The 19876-nt window shown below is 44.3% G+C and overlaps 1 protein-coding gene across 1 annotated transcript; it reads left to right on the top strand.

Moving 5' to 3' along the window:
• The first annotated feature begins 8354 nt into the window (after positions 1–8354).
• On the top strand, positions 8355–18691 carry LOC109886755 (L-seryl-tRNA(Sec) kinase). Its single transcript, XM_031813160.1, is given in 7 exon segments — positions 8355–8496; positions 8499–8699; positions 9194–9530; positions 13887–14088; positions 14571–14646; positions 14955–15048; positions 16268–18691. Coding segments are annotated over 7 exon segments (1470 nt in total). The 5' UTR covers positions 8355–8469; the 3' UTR covers positions 16801–18691.
• Positions 18692–19876: the final 1185 nt, after the last annotated feature.

Raw genomic sequence — 19876 nt, 5'->3', positions numbered from 1 at the left:
TTTGGCTGAGCTATTGTCATTAGGCCAGAATTTATGCGTCCACTGCTGTCCTCGCGCATCTCTGTATCTGCCACTCATCTCTGCCTTGGAAAATGTCAGTGTTCTCATCGAAGCACATGGCATTTTGGAGCATATAGTCCACACCACCCGGGTTTCATTTCTCATGCCTCTTACATGCGGTAATGATTGTTTTTTTAAATGGAGTAATAGCCAACAACAACTGCCTGCCCTCCATGACACTTACAGCACCTGATGTCACAGGAAGGCCAAAAAGATCAAGGACAACAACCACCCGAGCCACTGCCTGTTCACCTCGCTGACATCCAGAAGGCGAGGTCAGTACAGGTGTATCAAAGCAGGGACCGAGAGACTGAAAAACAGCTTCTATCTGAAGGCCATCAGACTGTTAAATACCATCACTAGCCGGCTACCACCCGGTTACTCAACCCTGCACCTTAGAGGCTGCACCACCTGGTTACTCAACCCTACACCTTAGAGACTGCACCACCTGGTTACTCAACCCTACACCTTAGAGGCTGCACCACCTGGTTACTCAACCCTACACCTTAGAGACTGCACCACCTGGTTACTCAACCCTACACCTTAGAGACTGCACCACCTGGTTACTCAACCCTACACCTTAGAGACTGCTGCCCTATATACATAGACATGGAAACACTGGTCACTGTAATAATGGAACACTGGTAACTTTAATAATGGAACACTGGTCACTTTAATAATGGAACACTGGTCACTTTAATAATGGAACACTGGTCACTTTAATAATGGAACACTGGTCACTGTAATAATGGAACACTGGTCACTTTAATAATGGAACACTAGTCAGTTTAATAATGGAACACTGGTCACTTTAATAATGGAACACTGGTCACTGTAATAATGGAACACTAGTCACTGTAATAATGGAACACTGGTCACTTTAATAATGGAACACTAGTCAGTTTAATAATGGAACACTGGTCACTTTAATAATGGAACACTGGTCACTTTAATAATGGAACACTGGTCACTTTAATAATGGAACACTGGTCACTTTAATAATGGAACACTGGTCACTTTAATAATGGAACACTGGTCCCTTTAATAATGGAACACTGGTCCCTTTAATAATGGAACACTGGTCACTTTAATAATGGAACACTGGTCACTTTAATAATGGAACACTGGTCACTTTAATAATGGAACACTGGTCACTTTAATAATGGAACACTGGTCACTTTAATAATGGAACACTGGTCACTTTAATAATGGAACACTGGTCACTTTAATAATGGAACACTGGTCACTTTAATAATGGAACACTGGTCACTTTAATAATGGAACACTGGTCACTTTAATAATGTTTACATACTGTTTTACTCATCTCATATGTATATACTGTATTCTATTAGACTATTTCAGTTAATGCCACTCCGACATTGTCTGTCCTAATATTTGTATTTATACTGTATTCTATACTATTCTACTGTATCTTAGTCTATGTATTACTCATCTCATATGTATATACTGTATTCTATTCTACTGTATCTTAGTCTATGCATTACTCATCTCATATGTATATACTGTATTCTACTGTATCTTAGTCTATGTATTACTCATCTCATATGTATATACTGTATTCTATTCTATTCTACTGTATCTTAGTCTATGCATTACTCATCTCATATGTATATACTGTATTCTATACTACTGTATCTTAGTCTATGCATTACTCATCTCATATGTATATACTGTATTCTATACTACTGTATCTTAGTCTATGTATTACTCATCTCATATGTATATACTGTATTCTATTCTACTGTATCTTAGTCTATGTATTACTCATCTCATATGTATATACTGTATTCTATACTACTGTATCTTAGTCTATGTATTACTCATCTCATATGTATATACTGTATTCTATTCTATTCTACTGTATCTTAGTCTATGTATTACTCATCTCATATGTATATACTGTATTCTATTCTACTGTATCTTAGTCTATGCATTACTCATCTCATATGTATATACTGTATTCTATTCTACTGTATCTTAGTCTATGCTTTACTCATCTCATATGTATATACTGTATTCTATTCTACTGTATCTTAGTCTATGTATTACTCATCTCATATGTATATACTGTATTCTATTCTACTGTATCTTAGTCTATGCTTTACTCATCTCATATGTATATACTGTATTCTATTCTACTGTATCTTAGTCTATGCTTTACTCATCTCATATGTATATACTGTATTCTACTGTATCTTAGTCTATGCATTACTCATCTCATATGTATATACTGTATTCTATACTATTCTACTGTATCTTAGTCTATGTATTACTCATCTCATATGTATATACTGTATTCTACTGTATCTTAGTCTATGCTTTACTCATCTCATATGTATATACTGTATTCTATTCTACTGTATTTTAGTCTATGTATTACTCATCTCATATGTATATACTGTATTCTATTCTATTCTACTGTATCTTAGTCTATGTATTACTCATCTCATATGTATATACTGTATTCTATACTATTCTACTGTATCTTAGTCTATGCTTTACTCATCTCATATGTATATACTGTATTCTACTGTATCTTAGTCTATGCTTTACTCATCTCATATGTATATACTGTATTCTATTCTACTGTATCTTAGTCTATGTATTACTCATCTCATATGTATATACTGTATTCTATTCTACTGTATTTTAGTCTATGTATTACTCATCTCATATGTATATACTGTATTCTATACTACTGTATCTTAGTCAATGTATTACTCATCTCATATGTATATACTGTATTCTATACTACTGTATCTTAGTCAATGTATTACTCATCTCATATGTATATACTGTATTCTATTCTACTGTATTTTAGTCTATGTATTACTCATCTCATATGTATATACTGTATTCTATACTACTGTATCTTAGTCAATGCCACTCCGCTCGTCTTAATATTGATATATTTCTTAATTACATCTTACTTTTAGATGTGTGTATTGTTGTGTATTGTTAGATATTACTGCACTGTTGGAGCTGGGAACACAAGCATTTAGTTAGATATTACTGCACTGTTGGAGCTAGGAACACAAGCATTTAGTTAGATACTACTGTTGGAGCTGGGAACACAAGCATTTAGTTAGATATTACTGCACTGTTGGAGCTAGGAACACAAGCATTTAGTTAGATATTACTGCACTGTTGGAGCTAGGAACACAAGCATTTAGTTAGATACTACTGCACTGTTGGAGCTAGGAACACAAGCATTTAGTTAGATACTACTGCACTGTTGGAGCTAGGAACACCAGCATTTAGTTAGATATTACTGCACTGTTGGAGCTGGGAACACAAGCATTTAGTTAGATACTACTGTACTGTTGGAGCTGGGAACACAAGCATTTAGTCAGATATTACTGCACTGTTGGAGCTGGGAACACAAGCATTTAGTCAGATATTACTGCACTGTTGGAGCTGGGAACACAAGCATTTAGTCAGATATTACTGCACTGTTGGAGCTGGGAACACAAGCATTTAGTTAGATATTACTGCACTGTTGGAGCTAGGAACACAAGCATTTAGTCAGATATTACTGCACTGTTGGAGCCAGAAACACAAGCATTTAGTTAGATATTACTGCACTGTTGGAGCTAGGAACACAAGCATTTAGTCAGATATTACTGCACTGTTGGAGTTAGGAACACAAGCATTTAGTCAGATATTACTGCACTGTTGGAGCTGGGAACACAAGCATTTAGTCAGATATTACTGCACTGTTGGAGCTGGGAACACAAGCATTTAGTCAGATATTACTGCACTGTTGGAGCTGGGAACACAAGCATTTAGTTAAATATTACTGCACTGTTGGAGCTAGGAACACAAGCATTTAGTCAGATATTACTGCACTGTTGGAGCCAGAAACACAAGCATTTAGTTAGATACTACTGCACTGTTGGAGCCAGAAACACAAGCATTTAGTTAGATACTACTGCACTGTTGGAGCTGGGAACACAAGCATTTAGTCAGATATTACTGCACTGTTGGAGCTGGGAACACAAGCATTTAGTCAGATATTACTGCACTGTTGGAGCTGGGAACACAAGCATTTAGTTAGATATTACTGCACTGTTGGAGCTAGGAACACAAGCATTTAGTCAGATATTACTGCACTGTTGGAGCTGGGAACACAAGCATTTAGTTAGATATTACTGCACTGTTGGAGCTGGGAACACAAGCATTTAGTTAGATACTACTGCACTGTTGGAGTTAGAAACACCAGCATTTAGTTAGATACTACTGCACTGTTGGAGCTGGGAACACAAGCATTTAGTTAGATATTACTGCACTGTTGGAGCTAGGAACACAAGCATTTAGTTAGATACTACTGCACTGTTGGAGCTGGGAACACAAGCATTTAGTTAGATACTACTGCACTGTTGGAGCCAGAAACACAAGCATTTAGTTAGATACTACTGCACTGTTGGAGCTAGGAACACCAGCATTTAGTTAGATATTACTGCACTGTTGGAGCTGGGAACACAAGCATTTAGTTAGATACTACTGTACTGTTGGAGCTGGGAACACAAGCATTTAGTCAGATATTACTGCACTGTTGGAGCTGGGAACACAAGCATTTAGTCAGATATTACTGCACTGTTGGAGCTGGGAACACAAGCATTTAGTCAGATATTACTGCACTGTTGGAGCTGGGAACACAAGCATTTAGTTAGATATTACTGCACTGTTGGAGCTAGGAACACAAGCATTTAGTCAGATATTACTGCACTGTTGGAGCCAGAAACACAAGCATTTAGTTAGATATTACTGCACTGTTGGAGCTAGGAACACAAGCATTTAGTCAGATATTACTGCACTGTTGGAGTTAGGAACACAAGCATTTAGTCAGATATTACTGCACTGTTGGAGCTGGGAACACAAGCATTTAGTCAGATATTACTGCACTGTTGGAGCTGGGAACACAAGCATTTAGTCAGATATTACTGCACTGTTGGAGCTGGGAACACAAGCATTTAGTTAGATATTACTGCACTGTTGGAGCTAGGAACACAAGCATTTAGTCAGATATTACTGCACTGTTGGAGCCAGAAACACAAGCATTTAGTTAGATACTACTGCACTGTTGGAGCCAGAAACACAAGCATTTAGTTAGATACTACTGCACTGTTGGAGCTGGGAACACAAGCATTTAGTCAGATATTACTGCACTGTTGGAGCTGGGAACACAAGCATTTAGTCAGATATTACTGCACTGTTGGAGCTGGGAACACAAGCATTTAGTTAGATATTACTGCACTGTTGGAGCTAGGAACACAAGCATTTAGTCAGATATTACTGCACTGTTGGAGCTGGGAACACAAGCATTTAGTTAGATATTACTGCACTGTTGGAGCTGGGAACACAAGCATTTAGTTAGATACTACTGCACTGTTGGAGTTAGAAACACCAGCATTTAGTTAGATACTACTGCACTGTTGGAGCTGGGAACACAAGCATTTAGTTAGATATTACTGCACTGTTGGAGCTAGGAACACAAGCATTTAGTTATATACTACTGCACTGTTGGAGCTGGGAACACAAGCATTTAGTTAGATACTACTGCACTGTTGGAGCCAGAAACACAAGCATTTAGTTAGATACTACTGCACTGTTGGAGCCAGAAACACAAGCATTTAGTTAGATACTACTGCACTGTTGGAGCTGGGAACACAAGCATTTAGTTAGATACTACTGCACTGTTGGAGCCAGAAACACAAGCATTTAGTTAGATACTACTGCACTGTTGGAGCCAGAAACACAAGCATTTAGTTAGATACTACTGCACTGTTGGAGCTGGGAACACAAGCATTTAGTTAGATACTACTGCACTGTTGGAGCCAGAAACACAAGCATTTAGTTAGATACTACTGCACTGTTGGAGCTGGGAACACAAGCATTTAGTTAGATACTACTGCACTGTTGGAGCTGGGAACACAAGCATTTAGTTAGATATTACTGCACTGTTGGAGCTGGGAACACAAGCATTTAGTTAGATATTACTGCACTGTTGGAGCTGGGAACACAAGCATTTAGTTAGATATTACTGCACTGTTGGAGCTGGGAACACAAGCATTTAGTTAGATACTACTGCACTGTTGGAGTTAGAAACACCAGCATTTAGTTAGATACTACTGCACTGTTGGAGCTGGGAACACAAGCATTTAGTTAGATACTACTGCACTGTTGGAGTTAGAAACACCAGCATTTAGTTAGATACTACTGCACTGTTGGAGCTGGGAACACAAGCATTTAGTTAGATACTACTGCACTGTTGGAGCTAGGAACACAAGCATTTAGTTAGATACTACTGCACTGTTGGAGCTGGGAACACCAGCATTTAGTTAGATACTACTGCACTGTTGGAGCTGGGAACACAAGCATTTAGTTAGATACTACTGCACTGTTGGAGCTAGGAACACAAGCATTTAGTTAGATACTACTGCACTGTTGGAGTTAGAAACACCAGCATTTAGTTAGATACTACTGCACTGTTGGAGCTGGGAACACCAGCATTTAGTTAGATACTACTGCACTGTTGGAGCTGGGAACACCAGCATTTAGTTAGATACTACTGCACTGTTGGAGCTGGGAACACCAGCATTTAGTTAGATACTACTGCACTGTTGGAGCTAGGAATACAAGCATTTAGTTAGATATTACTGCACTGTTGGAGCTAGGAATACAAGCATTTAGTTAGATACCAGTCCACTGTTGGAGCTGGGAACACAAGCATTTAGTTAGATACTACTGCACTGTTGGAGTTAGGAACACAAGCATTTAGTTAGATATTACTGCACTGTTGGAGCTAGAAACACAAGCATTTAGTTAGATATTACTGCACTGTTGGAGCTAGAAACACAAGCATTTAGTTAGATATTACTGCACTGTTGGAGTTAGAAACACAAGCATTTCACTACACCCGCAATATCATCTGCTGAATATGTGTATGTGACCAATAACATCTGCTGAATATGTGTATGTGACCAATAACATCTGCTGAATATGTGTATGTGACCAATAACATCTGCTGAATATGTATATGTGACCGATAACATCTGCTGAATATGTGACCAATAGCATTTGATTTGATTTTAAAAACGTTCGTCGAAGGAGTGGCTTTGAGACGGCGTGCACATGCGCAGTTCGACACGAGAGGACCCGATGACGTGTTTATACGCATGAGTTTATTTATTTTATTTTTATTTATTTGACCTTTATTTAACCAGGTAGACTAGTTGAGAACACCTTTATTTAACCAGGTAGGCAAGTTGAGAACACCTTTATTTAACCAGGTAGGCAAGTTGAGAACACCTTTATTTAACCAGGTAGGCTAGTTGAGAACACCTTTATTTAACCAGGTAGGCTAGTTGAGAACACCTTTATTTAACCAGGTAGGCAAGTTGAGAACACCTTTATTTAACCAGGTAGGCTAGTTGAGAACACCTTTATTTAACCAGGTAGGCAAGTTGAGAACACCTTTATTTAACCAGGTAGGCTAGTTGAGAACACCTTTATTTAACCAGGTAGGCTAGTTGAGAACACCTTTATTTAACCAGGTAGGCTAGTTGAGAACACCTTTATTTAACCAGGTAGGCTAGTTGAGAACACATTTATTTAACCAGGTAGGCAAGTTGAGAACACCTTTATTTAACCAGGTAGGCAAGTTGAGAACAAGTTCTCATTTACAATTGCGACCTGGCCAAGATAAAGCAAAGCAGTTCGACAGATAAAACGACACAGAGTTACACATGGAGTAAAAACAAACATACAGTCAATAATGCAGTATAAACAAGTCTATATACAATGTGAGCAAATGAGGTGAGAAGGGAGGTAAAGGCAAAAAAGGCCATGATGGCAAAGTAAGTACAATATAGCAAGTAAAATACTGGAATGGTAGTTTTGCAATGGAAGAATGTGCAAAGTAGAAATAAAAAATAATGGGGTGCAAAGCAGCAAAATAAATAAATAAATAAAAATTAAATACAGTTGGGAAAGAGGTAGTTGTTTGGGCTAAATTATAGGTGGGCTATGTACAGGTGCAGTAATCTGTGAGCTGCTCTGACAGTTGGTGCTTACAGCTAGTGAGGGAGATAAGTTATCTAGTATCTAGTCATTATCTAGTATGAACGGGGACTTCTGTTGGAGAATCAGTTTTAGCCGGTCTTTGATACTGTCCTGTCTTTTGTATTACTCTGAACATGCCATTGGTTTGGTAGAACCTCCAGCACCGTAGGTGGCAGCACTGGGCCATAAACTAGTATACTTACCAAAACAAAACCACCCTCGAAGTACTGGATTATGAAGTGGACTTGTTATGGGTCAGGAAGAGGACATTCCTCAACAAATAATAGTTTAATAACGTTGCAAAGGTGACAAATCGTTCCGTCGATGGATCTAAATGAAGATCGTGTTCATTTGCGATGTGCACCCGGATATGCTTGTGTGTTCTCTGCGGTTTACCTGCAGCAGGAAAGTCGACGCTTGCACAGGCGCTCAACTCTCACTCTGTCCAACGAGGATGGAGGTCCGCTGTCATTTCTTACGACGACCTGATTCCCGGTGACGCTTTCAATGTGAAGGAAGTCGAGGATGAGGAGGATATTCCGCGATCGCAGACGGTACATTACAACTCTAAGTCCTGTTTATATCAATGTAGACTACTGAGAACTGTAAATGCTCAACTACCCACCTGGGATGTTTTGTGCCGAAATTCAATCAAATCTGCATTATTGAATTACACTGCCTGTAAAGCTACTGCAATTAGACAACATTTTACCAGAGGAATCAAAAGGGAGTTAATTTCCATATAAATGCGGCATAGGTTTGATTGATACTGTAATGAAACGGCAAGGATCAGGTCTCGAACCCTCGGGTCCGGCGCGCTATCGACTGTGCCGCACAAGAATGCTCGATTTCCAGCGCTTATAAACCCAGGGTCGTTACAATATGATATACTATTTGAAATAGGCAACAGAGTTTGTCATGAATGTAATCCTCATGTCACTGTGCCACAACCCCCATGTCTTTCAGCAGACTAAATGGAAATGATAGAACAGGGTTTGTCGTGAATGTAATCCTCATGTCACTGTGCCACAACCCCCATGTCTTTCAGCAGACTGAATGGAAATGTCACAGACAAGCGGTGCTGCGGTGTGTTGAACAGTTCCTACAGAGTCCCACAGAGCAGCTACCACCAATCATCTACCAGATCAACAGGGATGCCCGGAGTCGTCTCCTTCACGCCGCTCAGGCCTGCGGGACACCGGCAGGCTCTTCTCAGGCCTGCGGGACACCGGTGGGCTCTTCTCAGGTCTGCGGGACACCGGCGGGCTCTTCTCAGGCTTACCCGTCACCTTCAGATCGACCACCGCCGCCACTCGTCATTCTGCTGGACGACAACTTCTACTATCCAAGCATGAGATACGAGGTGTACCAACTGGCCAGAAAACGTATGTTAAATCTGAAACTCTGTCGTAGAGTTACTGCACCGTCTGAAACCCTGTCGTAGAGAGTTACTGCACCGTCTGAAACCCTGTAGTAGAGAGTTACTGCACCGTCTGAAACTCTGTCGTAGAGAGTTACTGCACCGTCTGAAACCCTGTCGTAGAGAGTTACTGCACCGTCTGAAACCCTGTCGTAGAGAGTTACTGCACCGTCTGAAACCCTGTCGTAGAGAGTTACTGCACCGTCTGAAACCCTGTCGTAGAGAGTTACTGCACCGTCTGAAACCCTGTCGTAGAGAGTTACTGCACCGTCTGAAACCCTGTCGTAGAGAGTTACTGCACCGTCTGAAACCCTGTCGTAGAGAGTTACTGCACCGTCTGAAACCCTGTCGTAGAGAGTTACTGCACCGTCTGAAACCCTGTCGTAGAGAGTTACTGCACCGTCTGAAACCCTGTCGTAGAGAGTTACTGCACCGTCTGAAACCCTGTCGTAGAGAGTTACTGCACCGCCTGAAACCCTGTTGTAGAGAGTTACTGCACCGCCTGAAACCCTGTTGTAGAGAGTTACTGCACCGTCTGAAACCCTGTCGTAGAGAGTTACTGCACCGCCTGAAACCTGTCGTAGAGAGTTACTGCACCGTCTGAAACCCTGTCGTAGAGAGTTACTGCACCGTCTGAAACCCTGTCGTAGAGAGTTACTGCACCGTCTGAAACCCTGTCGTAGAGAGTTACTGCACCGTCTGAAACCCTGTCGTAGAGAGTTACTGCACCGTCTGAAACCCTGTCGTAGAGAGTTACTGCACCGTCTGAAACCCTGTCGTAGAGAGTTACTGCACCGTCTGAAACCCTGTCGTAGAGAGTTACTGCACCGTCTGAAACCCTGTCGTAGAGAGTTACTGCACCGCCTGAAACCCTGTCGTAGAGAGTTACTGCACCGCCTGAAACCCTGTCGTAGAGAGTTACTGCACCGCCTGAAACCCTGTCGTAGAGAGTTACTGCACCGTCTGAAACCCTGTCGTAGAGAGTTACTGCACCGCCTGAAACCCTGTCGTAGAGAGTTACTGCACCGTCTGAAACCCTGTCGTAGAGAGTTACTGCACCGTCTGAAACCCTGTCGTAGAGAGTTACTGCACCGTCTGAAACCCTGTCGTAGAGAGTTACTGCACCGTCTGAAACCCTGTCGTAGAGAGTTACTGCACCGCCTGAAACCCTGTCGTAGAGAGTTACTGCACCGTCTGAAACCCTGTCGTAGAGAGTTACTGCACCGTCTGAAACCCTGTCGTAGAGAGTTACTGCACCGTCTGAAACCCTGTCGTAGAGAGTTACTGCACCGTCTGAAACCCTGTCGTAGAGAGTTACTGCACCGTCTGAAAACCCTGTCGTAGAGAGTTACTGCACCGTCTGAAACCCTGTCGTAGAGAGTTACTGCACCGTCTGAAACCCTGTCGTAGAGAGTTACTGCACCGTCTGAAACCCTGTCGTAGAGAGTTACTGCACCGTCTGAAACCCTGTCGTAGAGAGTTACTGCACCGCCTGAAACCCTGTCGTAGAGAGTTACTGCACCGCCTGAAACCCTGTCGTAGAGTTACTGCACCGCCTGAAACCCTGTCGTAGAGAGTTACTGCACCGTCTGAAACCCTGTCGTAGAGAGTTACTGCACCGTCTGAAACCCTGTCGTAGAGAGTTACTGCACCGCCTGAAACCCTGTCGTAGAGAGTTACTGCACCGTCTGAAACCCTGTCGTAGAGAGTTACTGCACCGTCTGAAACCCTGTCGTAGAGAGTTACTGCACCGCCTGAAACCCTGTCGTAGAGAGTTACTGCACCGCCTGAAACCCTGTCGTAGAGAGTTACTGCACCGTCTGAAACCCTGTCGTAGAGAGTTACTGCACCGCCTGAAACCCTGTCGTAGAGAGTTACTGCACCGTCTGAAACCCTGTCGTAGAGAGTTACTGCACCGTCTGAAACCCTGTCGTAGAGAGTTACTGCACCGCCTGAAACCCTGTCGTAGAGAGTTACTGCACCGTCTGAAACCCTGTCGTAGAGAGTTACTGCACCGTCTGAAACCCTGTCGTAGAGAGTTACTGCACCGTCTGAAACCCTGTCGTAGAGAGTTACTGCACCGCCTGAAACCCTGTCGTAGAGAGTTACTGCACCGCCTGAAACCCTGTCGTAGAGAGTTACTGCACCGTCTGAAACCCTGTCGTAGAGAGTTACTGCACCGTCTGAAACCCTGTCGTAGAGAGTTACTGCACCGCCTGAAACCCTGTTGTAGAGAGTTACTGCACCGTCTGAAACCCTGTCGTAGAGAGTTACTGCACCGTCTGAAACCCTGTCGTAGAGAGTTACTGCACCGCCTGAAACCCTGTCGTAGAGAGTTACTGCACCGCCTGAAACCCTGTCGTAGAGAGTTACTGCACCGCCTGAAACCCTGTCGTAGAGAGTTACTGCACCGTCTGAAACCCTGTCGTAGAGAGTTACTGCACCGTCTGAAACCCTGTCGTAGAGAGTTACTGCACCGTCTGAAACCCTGTCGTAGAGAGTTACTGCACCGCCTGAAACCCTGTCGTAGAGAGTTACTGCACCGTCTGAAACCCTGTCGTAGAGAGTTACTGCACCGCCTGAAACCCTGTCGTAGAGAGTTACTGCACCGCCTGAAACCCTGTCGTAGAGAGTTACTGCACCGTCTGAAACCCTGTCGTAGAGAGTTACTGCACCGTCTGAAACCCTGTCGTAGAGAGTTACTGCACCGTCTGAAACCCTGTCGTAGAGAGTTACTGCACCGTCTGAAACCCTGTCGTAGAGAGTTACTGCACCGTCTGAAACCCTGTCGTAGAGAGTTACTGCACCGTCTGAAACCCTGTCGTAGAGAGTTACTGCACCGCCTGAAACCCTGTCGTAGAGAGTTACTGCACCGTCTGAAACCCTGTCGTAGAGAGTTACTGCACCGTCTGAAACCCTGTCGTAGAGAGTTACTGCACCGTCTGAAACCCTGTCGTAGAGAGTTACTGCACCGCCTGAAACCCTGTCGTAGAGAGTTACTGCACCGTCTGAAACCCTGTCGTAGAGAGTTACTGCACCGCCTGAAACCCTGTCGTAGAGAGTTACTGCACCGTCTGAAACCCTGTCGTAGAGAGTTACTGCACCGTCTGAAACCCTGTCGTAGAGAGTTACTGCACCGTCTGAAACCCTGTCGTAGAGAGTTACTGCACCGTCTGAAACCCTGTCGTAGAGAGTTACTGCACCGTCTGAAACCCTGTCGTAGAGAGTTACTGCACCGTCTGAAACCCTGTCGTAGAGAGTTATTGCACCGTCTGAAACCCTGTCGTAGAGAGTTACTGCACCGTCTGAAACCCTGTCGTAGAGAGTTACTGCACCGTCTGAAACCCTGTCGTAGAGAGTTACTGCACCGTCTGAAACCCTGTCGTAGAGAGTTACTGCACCGTCTGAAACCCTGTCGTAGAGAGTTACTGCACCGCCTGAAACCCTGTCGTAGAGAGTTACTGCACCGCCTGAAACCCTGTCGTAGAGAGTTACTGCACCGCCTAAAACCCTGTCGTAGAGAGTTACTGCACCGCCTGAAACCCTGTCGTAGAGAGTTACTGCACCGTCTGAAACCCTGTCGTAGAGAGTTACTGCACCGTCTGAAACCCTGTCGTAGAGAGTTACTGCACCGTCTGAAACCCTGTCGTAGAGAGTTACTGCACCGTCTGAAACCCTGTCGTAGAGAGTTACTGCACCGTCTGTGAAATGTCTTGATAATATTTCATTTAAAGCTGTTTGAAAAATACGTATGGGAAGCATAGAAATTGCACACCTAGAACAGATCTACCGCTTTCTAAGACTTGCTTTCAATGAAAATGACAGATCTATAAGTCACATTTCTATGTGCATTTGGTCTGGTCGGCCCAAAAAGTTACAAATTACCAAACAAAACAAACACCTCTCAGCCCAAGGACGACTTTTAAATATGTCCACAGAAAACAACAACACATTTACAGGAACAACTGTGCAGATAAAGTTTGTCAACAGAATAAAACTGAGGGAGATTCGACCATAATTCTGTTACCAAACTTTTGCATCTGCACAGTTTTTCAAGGAAATTTGATTTATTATTATATATTTTTTTTACTATGTAAATTGTTCATATGTGTTGTGCATAGAATTGTATGTATGGTTTGTTAAACTTTGAAATCAATGTTTTTTTTTTGTTTAGCATAAGTTTTCGTCTTAAATCAGAGTCTCGGCGTAATTCCGTTTCCGTGGAATTGCCCCGTACCAGTTAACGTTATGTGGTCATTTTAACCAGTTAGTAAATCATAGATATCGTTTGCCTACGTTGACATTTTTCTCTTTGAAACAGACTCTGTGGGATTCTGTCAGGTGTACGTCCACTGTCCCGTGGAGTCGTGTGTCAGGAGAAACCAGCTGAGGCCCCAGCCGTTACCCAGTGATGTTATAGTAGAGATGGCCAAGCGCATGGAGCCTCCAAACCCTCAGAGAAACTCATGGGAGCAGAACAGTGTCACTCTGGACAGCGAACACCACTTCACCATAGAATACATGTGAGTGAGACTAGGGAAGTGTCCGCTTACACAAGAAATCAAGTCAAATGTATTTATAAAGCCCTTCATACATCAGCTGATATCTCAAAGTGCTGTACAGAAACCCAGCCTAAAACCCCAAACAGCAAGCAATGCAGGTGTAGAAGCACGGTGGCTAGGAAAAACTCCCTAGAAAGCCCAAAACCTAGGAAGAAACCTAGAGAGGAACCAGGCTATGTGGGGTGGCCAGTCCTCTGGCTCCCTCTCCCCTCTGGCTCCCCATCCGAGGCTATGTGGGGTGGCCAGTCCACTGTGGCCCCATCCGAGGACACCCCCGGACAGGGCCAAACAGGAAGGATATAACAGACTGACCCTAGCCCTAGACAGGAGGGGTCAGGAGACACTGTGGCCCCGTCCGATCAATCAGACAGGAAATGTGACGTTAACGCAATCAAACGTTACTATTTATGTATATTAACCTTGTGTTTCACCGTCTCCTTCAGCCAAAGGTTGGTGAAGGTGATCTCTACTGCGTTGGAGAACCCACTGAGTCCAGTCCAGGACAACACTGAGCAGAAGGTATGTTCTGTTAGTTCATGGACAACACTGAGCAGAAGGTATGTTCTGTTAGTTCATGGACAACACTGAGCAGAAGGTATGTTCTGTTAGTTCATGGAACCCACTGACACTTCCAAAGGACATCTCTGTGAAACCCTCCTATATTCTAGTAGGAGGCAGAGCAGCTTACAGTATGGTGATGACCATGTTAACATGACCTCTGCTATATTCTATATTATGTAGGAGGCTGACCTTCAGAGCTCTGTGGTGTATTCTATATTCTGTAGGAGGCTGACCCTCAGAGCTGTGGTGTATTCTATATTCTGTAGGAGGCTGATCGTCAGAGCTGTGTGTCCAGTGTGGTCCACCAGGCTGACCAGGCCTGCAGACGCCTGGTTTCACAGGCCATGCAGGAGGCCAGAGGTCAGTATTCATCCTTACTGTGATCCTTAAAGCCCACACACACACACACACACACACACTGATAGAGTTTGCCGGCTGAGAGTACTTAGCGACTCTGAACGGAATGCCAGACGTAATTTGCAAGCGGAAAATGTTGTCAGCCGTACGCCCACCGGCAGTCGGCCCCTAAAACCCGCCGTGTCGAACGAAGGGAATATGAACAGAACGTGGACATTTGGGGTGTTTACTCTCCCCTTTAAAAGACTCAGTGAGATGGCGTTGCCCGCACGAAATAAACACAATATCCAGCCCATTTCCACAACAACTAAAAGAGGTGTTGAAGCACGAGACGACTAAACTTCTCTGTTCTTTTTGGGGGGGGGGGGACCCGTACCAACCACGTCGTAGCAGCGTGACGCTCCCCTCGTAACACGTGTCAGATACTCTTGACTGTGTGAGAACATGGCAGTAGAGTCTTGCCTCGCGCTCATCTCAAAATCTTGTTTCAACGTCATCTGGAGTCTAACTTTAAAAAAGAGATAATAGTGGCAAGGCATGTAGTAGCCTAGCGGTTAGAGTGTAGAGGAGGTAGGTAGCCTAGTGGTTAGAGTGTAGAGGAGGCAGGGTAGCCTAGTGGTTAGAGTGTAGAGGAGGCAGGGTAGCCTAGTGGTTAGAGTGTAGAGGCGGCAGGGTAGCCTAGTGGTTAGAGTGTAGAGGCGGCAGGGTAGCCTAGTGGTTAGAGTGTAGAAGCGGCAGGGTAGCCTAGTGGTTAGAGTGTAGAGGCGGCAGGGTAGCCTAGTGGTTAGAGTGTAGAGGCGGCAGGGTAGCCTAGTGGTTAGAGTGTAGAGGCGGCAGGGTAGCCTAGTGGTTAGAGTGTTGGACTAGTAACCGGAAGGTTGCGAGTTCAAACCCCCGAGCTGACAAGGTACAAATCTGTCGTTCTGCCCCTGAACAGGCAGTTAACCCACTGTTCCCAGACCAGTTAACCCACTGTTCCTAGACCAGTTAACCCACTGTTCCTAGACCAGTTAACCCACTGTTCCTAGGCCGTCATTGAAAATAAGAATCTGTTCTTAACTGACTTGCCTCGTTAAATAAAGGTAAAATAAATAAATGAAAAACCCAGAGAGAATGAATGATTGTGTGTTTATATTTTTCTAAGTAGAACGTTTCTTGACTCACCACCTCCCCTTATCTCTTTATCACCAGTAAATCACCACTCTTCTTCCTCTATGTTCAGAGCATCAACTTCCCTCAGAGAGGATGAGGTCTCTGGCAGCCGACTTCAATGAATCCAAAACCACATTTCTCCAGGACCTGCGGAGACAAGTTCTCCACGGCCTTCCCTTAACCCAGGGAGAGGGCGTGGAGGTGGAGCGGGTTGTGAACAGAGCCGTGGAGGTGGAGCGGGTTGTGAACAGAGCCGTGGAGGTGGAGCGGGTTGTGAACAGAGCCGTGGAGGTGGAGCGGGTTGTGAACAGAGCCGTGGAGGTGGAGCGGGTTGTGAACAGAGCCGTGGAGGTGGAGCGGGTTGTGAACAGAGCCGTGGAGGTGGAGCGGGTTGTGAACAGAGCCGTGGAGGTGGAGCGGGTTGTGAACAGAGCCGTGGAGGTGGAGCGGGTTGTGAACAGAGCCGTGGAGGTGGAGCGGGTTGTGAACAGAGCCGTGGAGGTGGAGCGGGTTGTGAACAGAGCCGTGGACGTCTTCAACAAAGAGAAACAGGAAATCATTGCAAGATACCTTCCTCCTTATGACACAGAAAATGAGGGATAGATGATTATGAGCCATTATGTCACTTTCATTGATTCTATGTAAATAGACACACATATTGACGTTAGTAATTACATTTCTATATTTTTCTGACAAAATGTCCAACCTGTTAGGTGCATATACAGGGTGGAACCAAGCAAGGTAGAACCAAGCAAGGTGGAACCAAGCAAGGTGGAACCAAGCAAGGTAGAACCAAGCAAGGTGGAACCAAGCAAGGTAGAACCAAGCAAGGTGGAACCTAGCAAGGTGGAACCAAGCAAGGTGGAACCAAGCAAGGTAGAACCAAGCAAGGTAGAACCAAGCAAGGTGGAACCAAGCAAGGTGGAACCAAGCAAGGTAGAACCAAGCAAGGTAGAACCAAGCAAGGTGGAACCAAGCAAGGTGGAACCTAGCAAGGTGGAACCAAGCAAGGTGGAACCTAGCAAGGTGGAACCTAGCAAGGTGGAACCTAGCAAGGTGGAACCAAGCAAGGTGGAACCTAGCAAGGTGGAACCTAGCAAGGTGGAACCTAGCAAGGTAGAACCTAGCAAGGTAGAACCTAACAGGGTGGAATGTGGAGGCTAACTTAGCCGTAGCACTGGGTGGAACCTAGCAAGGTGGAAATGTGGAGGCTAACTTAGCCGTAGCACTGGGTGGAACCTAACAAGGTGGAAATGTGGAGGCTAACTTAGCCGTAGCACTGGGTGGAACCTAACAAGGTGGAAATGTGGAGGCTAACTTAGCCGTAGCACTGGGTGGAACCTAGCAAGGTGGAAATGTGGAGGCTAACTTAGCCGTAGCACTGGGTGGAACCTAGCAAGGTGGAAATGTGGAGGCTAACTTAGCCGTAGCACTGGGTGGAACCTAGCAAGGTGGAAATGTGGAGGCTAACTTAGCCGTAGCACTGGGTGGAACCTAACAAGGTGGAAATGTGGAGGCTAACTTAGCCGTAGCACTGGGTGGAACCTAACAAGGTGGAAATGTGGAGGCTAACTTAGCCGTAGCACTGGGTGGAACCTAGCAAGGTGGAAATGTGGAGGCTAACTTAGCCGTAGCACTGGGTGGAACCTAGCAAGGTGGAAATGTGGAGGCTAACTTAGCCGTAGCACTGGGTGGAACCTAGCAAGGTGGAAATGTGGAGGCTAACTTAGCCGTAGCACTGGGTGGAACCTAGCAAGGTGGAAATGTGGAGGCTAACTTAGCCGTAGCACTGGGTGGAACCTAGCAAGGTGGAAATGTGGAGGCTAACTTAGCCGTAGCACTGGGTGGAACCTAACAAGGTGGAAATGTGGAGGCTAACTTAGCCGTAGCACTGGGTGGAACCTAACAAGGTGGAAATGTGGAGGCTAACTTAGCCGTAGCACTGGGTGGAACCTAGCAAGGTGGAAATGTGGAGGCTAACTTAGCCGTAGGACTGGGTGGAACCTAGCAAGGTAGAAATGTGGAGGCTAACTTAGCCGTAGCACTGGGTGGAACCTAGCAAGGTGGAAATGTGGAGGCTAACTTAGCCGTAGCACTGGTTGGAACCTAGCAAGGTGGAAATGTGGAGGCTAACTTGGCCGTAGCACTGGGTGGAACCTAACAAGGTGGTAATGCGGAGGCTAACTTAGCCGTAGCACTGTGAGTGATCAAGATCCAGCTGGCATAATGGTGAACACTTGAAGATAATTTTTTACTGTTCTGTCAAACATAATTTAAAATGATCAAATGTTCATCTACTTTAGCCGAACAGCAGGGGACATTTTAAGAGTGAGACTGTACTGACTAACATCATGAAACATTAAAATGTAGATGTAAACCGAGTGTTGATACTTAATGTAGCGTTGCGCTGTTATGGACACTTCCTGATTGTGATGTCATCATCCACTGAAAACAAAATGGTCAAAAATGCAAATAAAATTCCCATTGAGATCGATATGTTTTGTGTTTTTATGGGAAAAGGACACCTACCTTTCTATTTAAAGCTCTTTGGAAACCACATTCTACAGAGAATAAGAGGTGTTATTTCCTGGGGACAGAAAAGGCACTGCATCACAGGAATGAATGACCCGGTCTGTGAGAGCCAGAAATCTTGCTTTTTTTGTAGGTGACCAAATACTTATTTTCCACCATAATTTGCAAATAAATTCTTAAAAAATCCTACAATGTGATTTTCTGGATTTTTTTTCTCATTTCGTCTGTCATAGTTGAAGTGTACCTATGATGAAAATTACAGGCCTCTCTCATCTTTTTAAGTGGGAGAACTTGCACAATTGGTGGCTCACTAAATACTTTTTTGCCCCACTGTATATGGTTTTATAGAGGGCTGTTTGACAACATGTTGTACAATGTCCATGTATATGGTTTTATAGAGGGCTGTTTGACAACATGTAGTAAGTACAATGTCCATGTATATGGTTTTTGCATGATGGTCTCAAGTTAGGCGAAGGGAGGGAGGCCTCCTTAACGCGCAACAAGATAAATCCTCTTCAGCACCACGGACAGCACCAGCGAATATTCACTTATTTCATGATTTCTGTTTTGTTGAAATATAAACTATAGAAGAGTCCCTGTCAATTTGAATATTTTACTTCCTGTAAAGGCAACCTTCCCGCAGGAAACATATCACACAACTATGCCATCAAATAGTCTCTGCGTGACCTCTATAGCCCTCTCTACGTGACCTCTATACCCCTCTACGTGACCTCTATGCCCCTCTCTATGTGACCTCTATGCCCCTCTCTATGTGACCTCTATACCCCTCTCTACGTGACCTCTATACCCCTCTCTACGTGACCTCTATACCCCTCTCTATGTGACCTCTATACCCCTCTCTACGTGACCTCTATGTGACCTCTATACCCCTCTCTACGTGACCTCTATGTGACCTCTATACCCCTCTCTATGTGACCTCTATACCTCTCTCTACGTGACCTCTATGCCCCTCTCTACGTGACCTCTATACCCCTCTACGTGACCTCTATGCCCCTCTCTATGTGACCTCTATACCCCTCTCTACGTGACCTCTATACCCCTCTCTACGTGACCTCTATACCCCTCTCTATGTGACCTCTATACCCCTCTCTACGTGACCTCTATGTGACCTCTATACCCCTCTCTA

Source organism: Oncorhynchus kisutch, unplaced genomic scaffold (genome assembly GCF_002021735.2).
Source record: "Oncorhynchus kisutch isolate 150728-3 unplaced genomic scaffold, Okis_V2 Okis04b-Okis11a_hom, whole genome shotgun sequence".
Classification (NCBI taxonomy): Eukaryota; Metazoa; Chordata; class Actinopteri; order Salmoniformes; family Salmonidae; genus Oncorhynchus; species Oncorhynchus kisutch.
The sequence above is the reverse complement of the archived record's forward strand: the minus strand, read 5'-3'. Positions and strand labels throughout refer to the sequence as shown.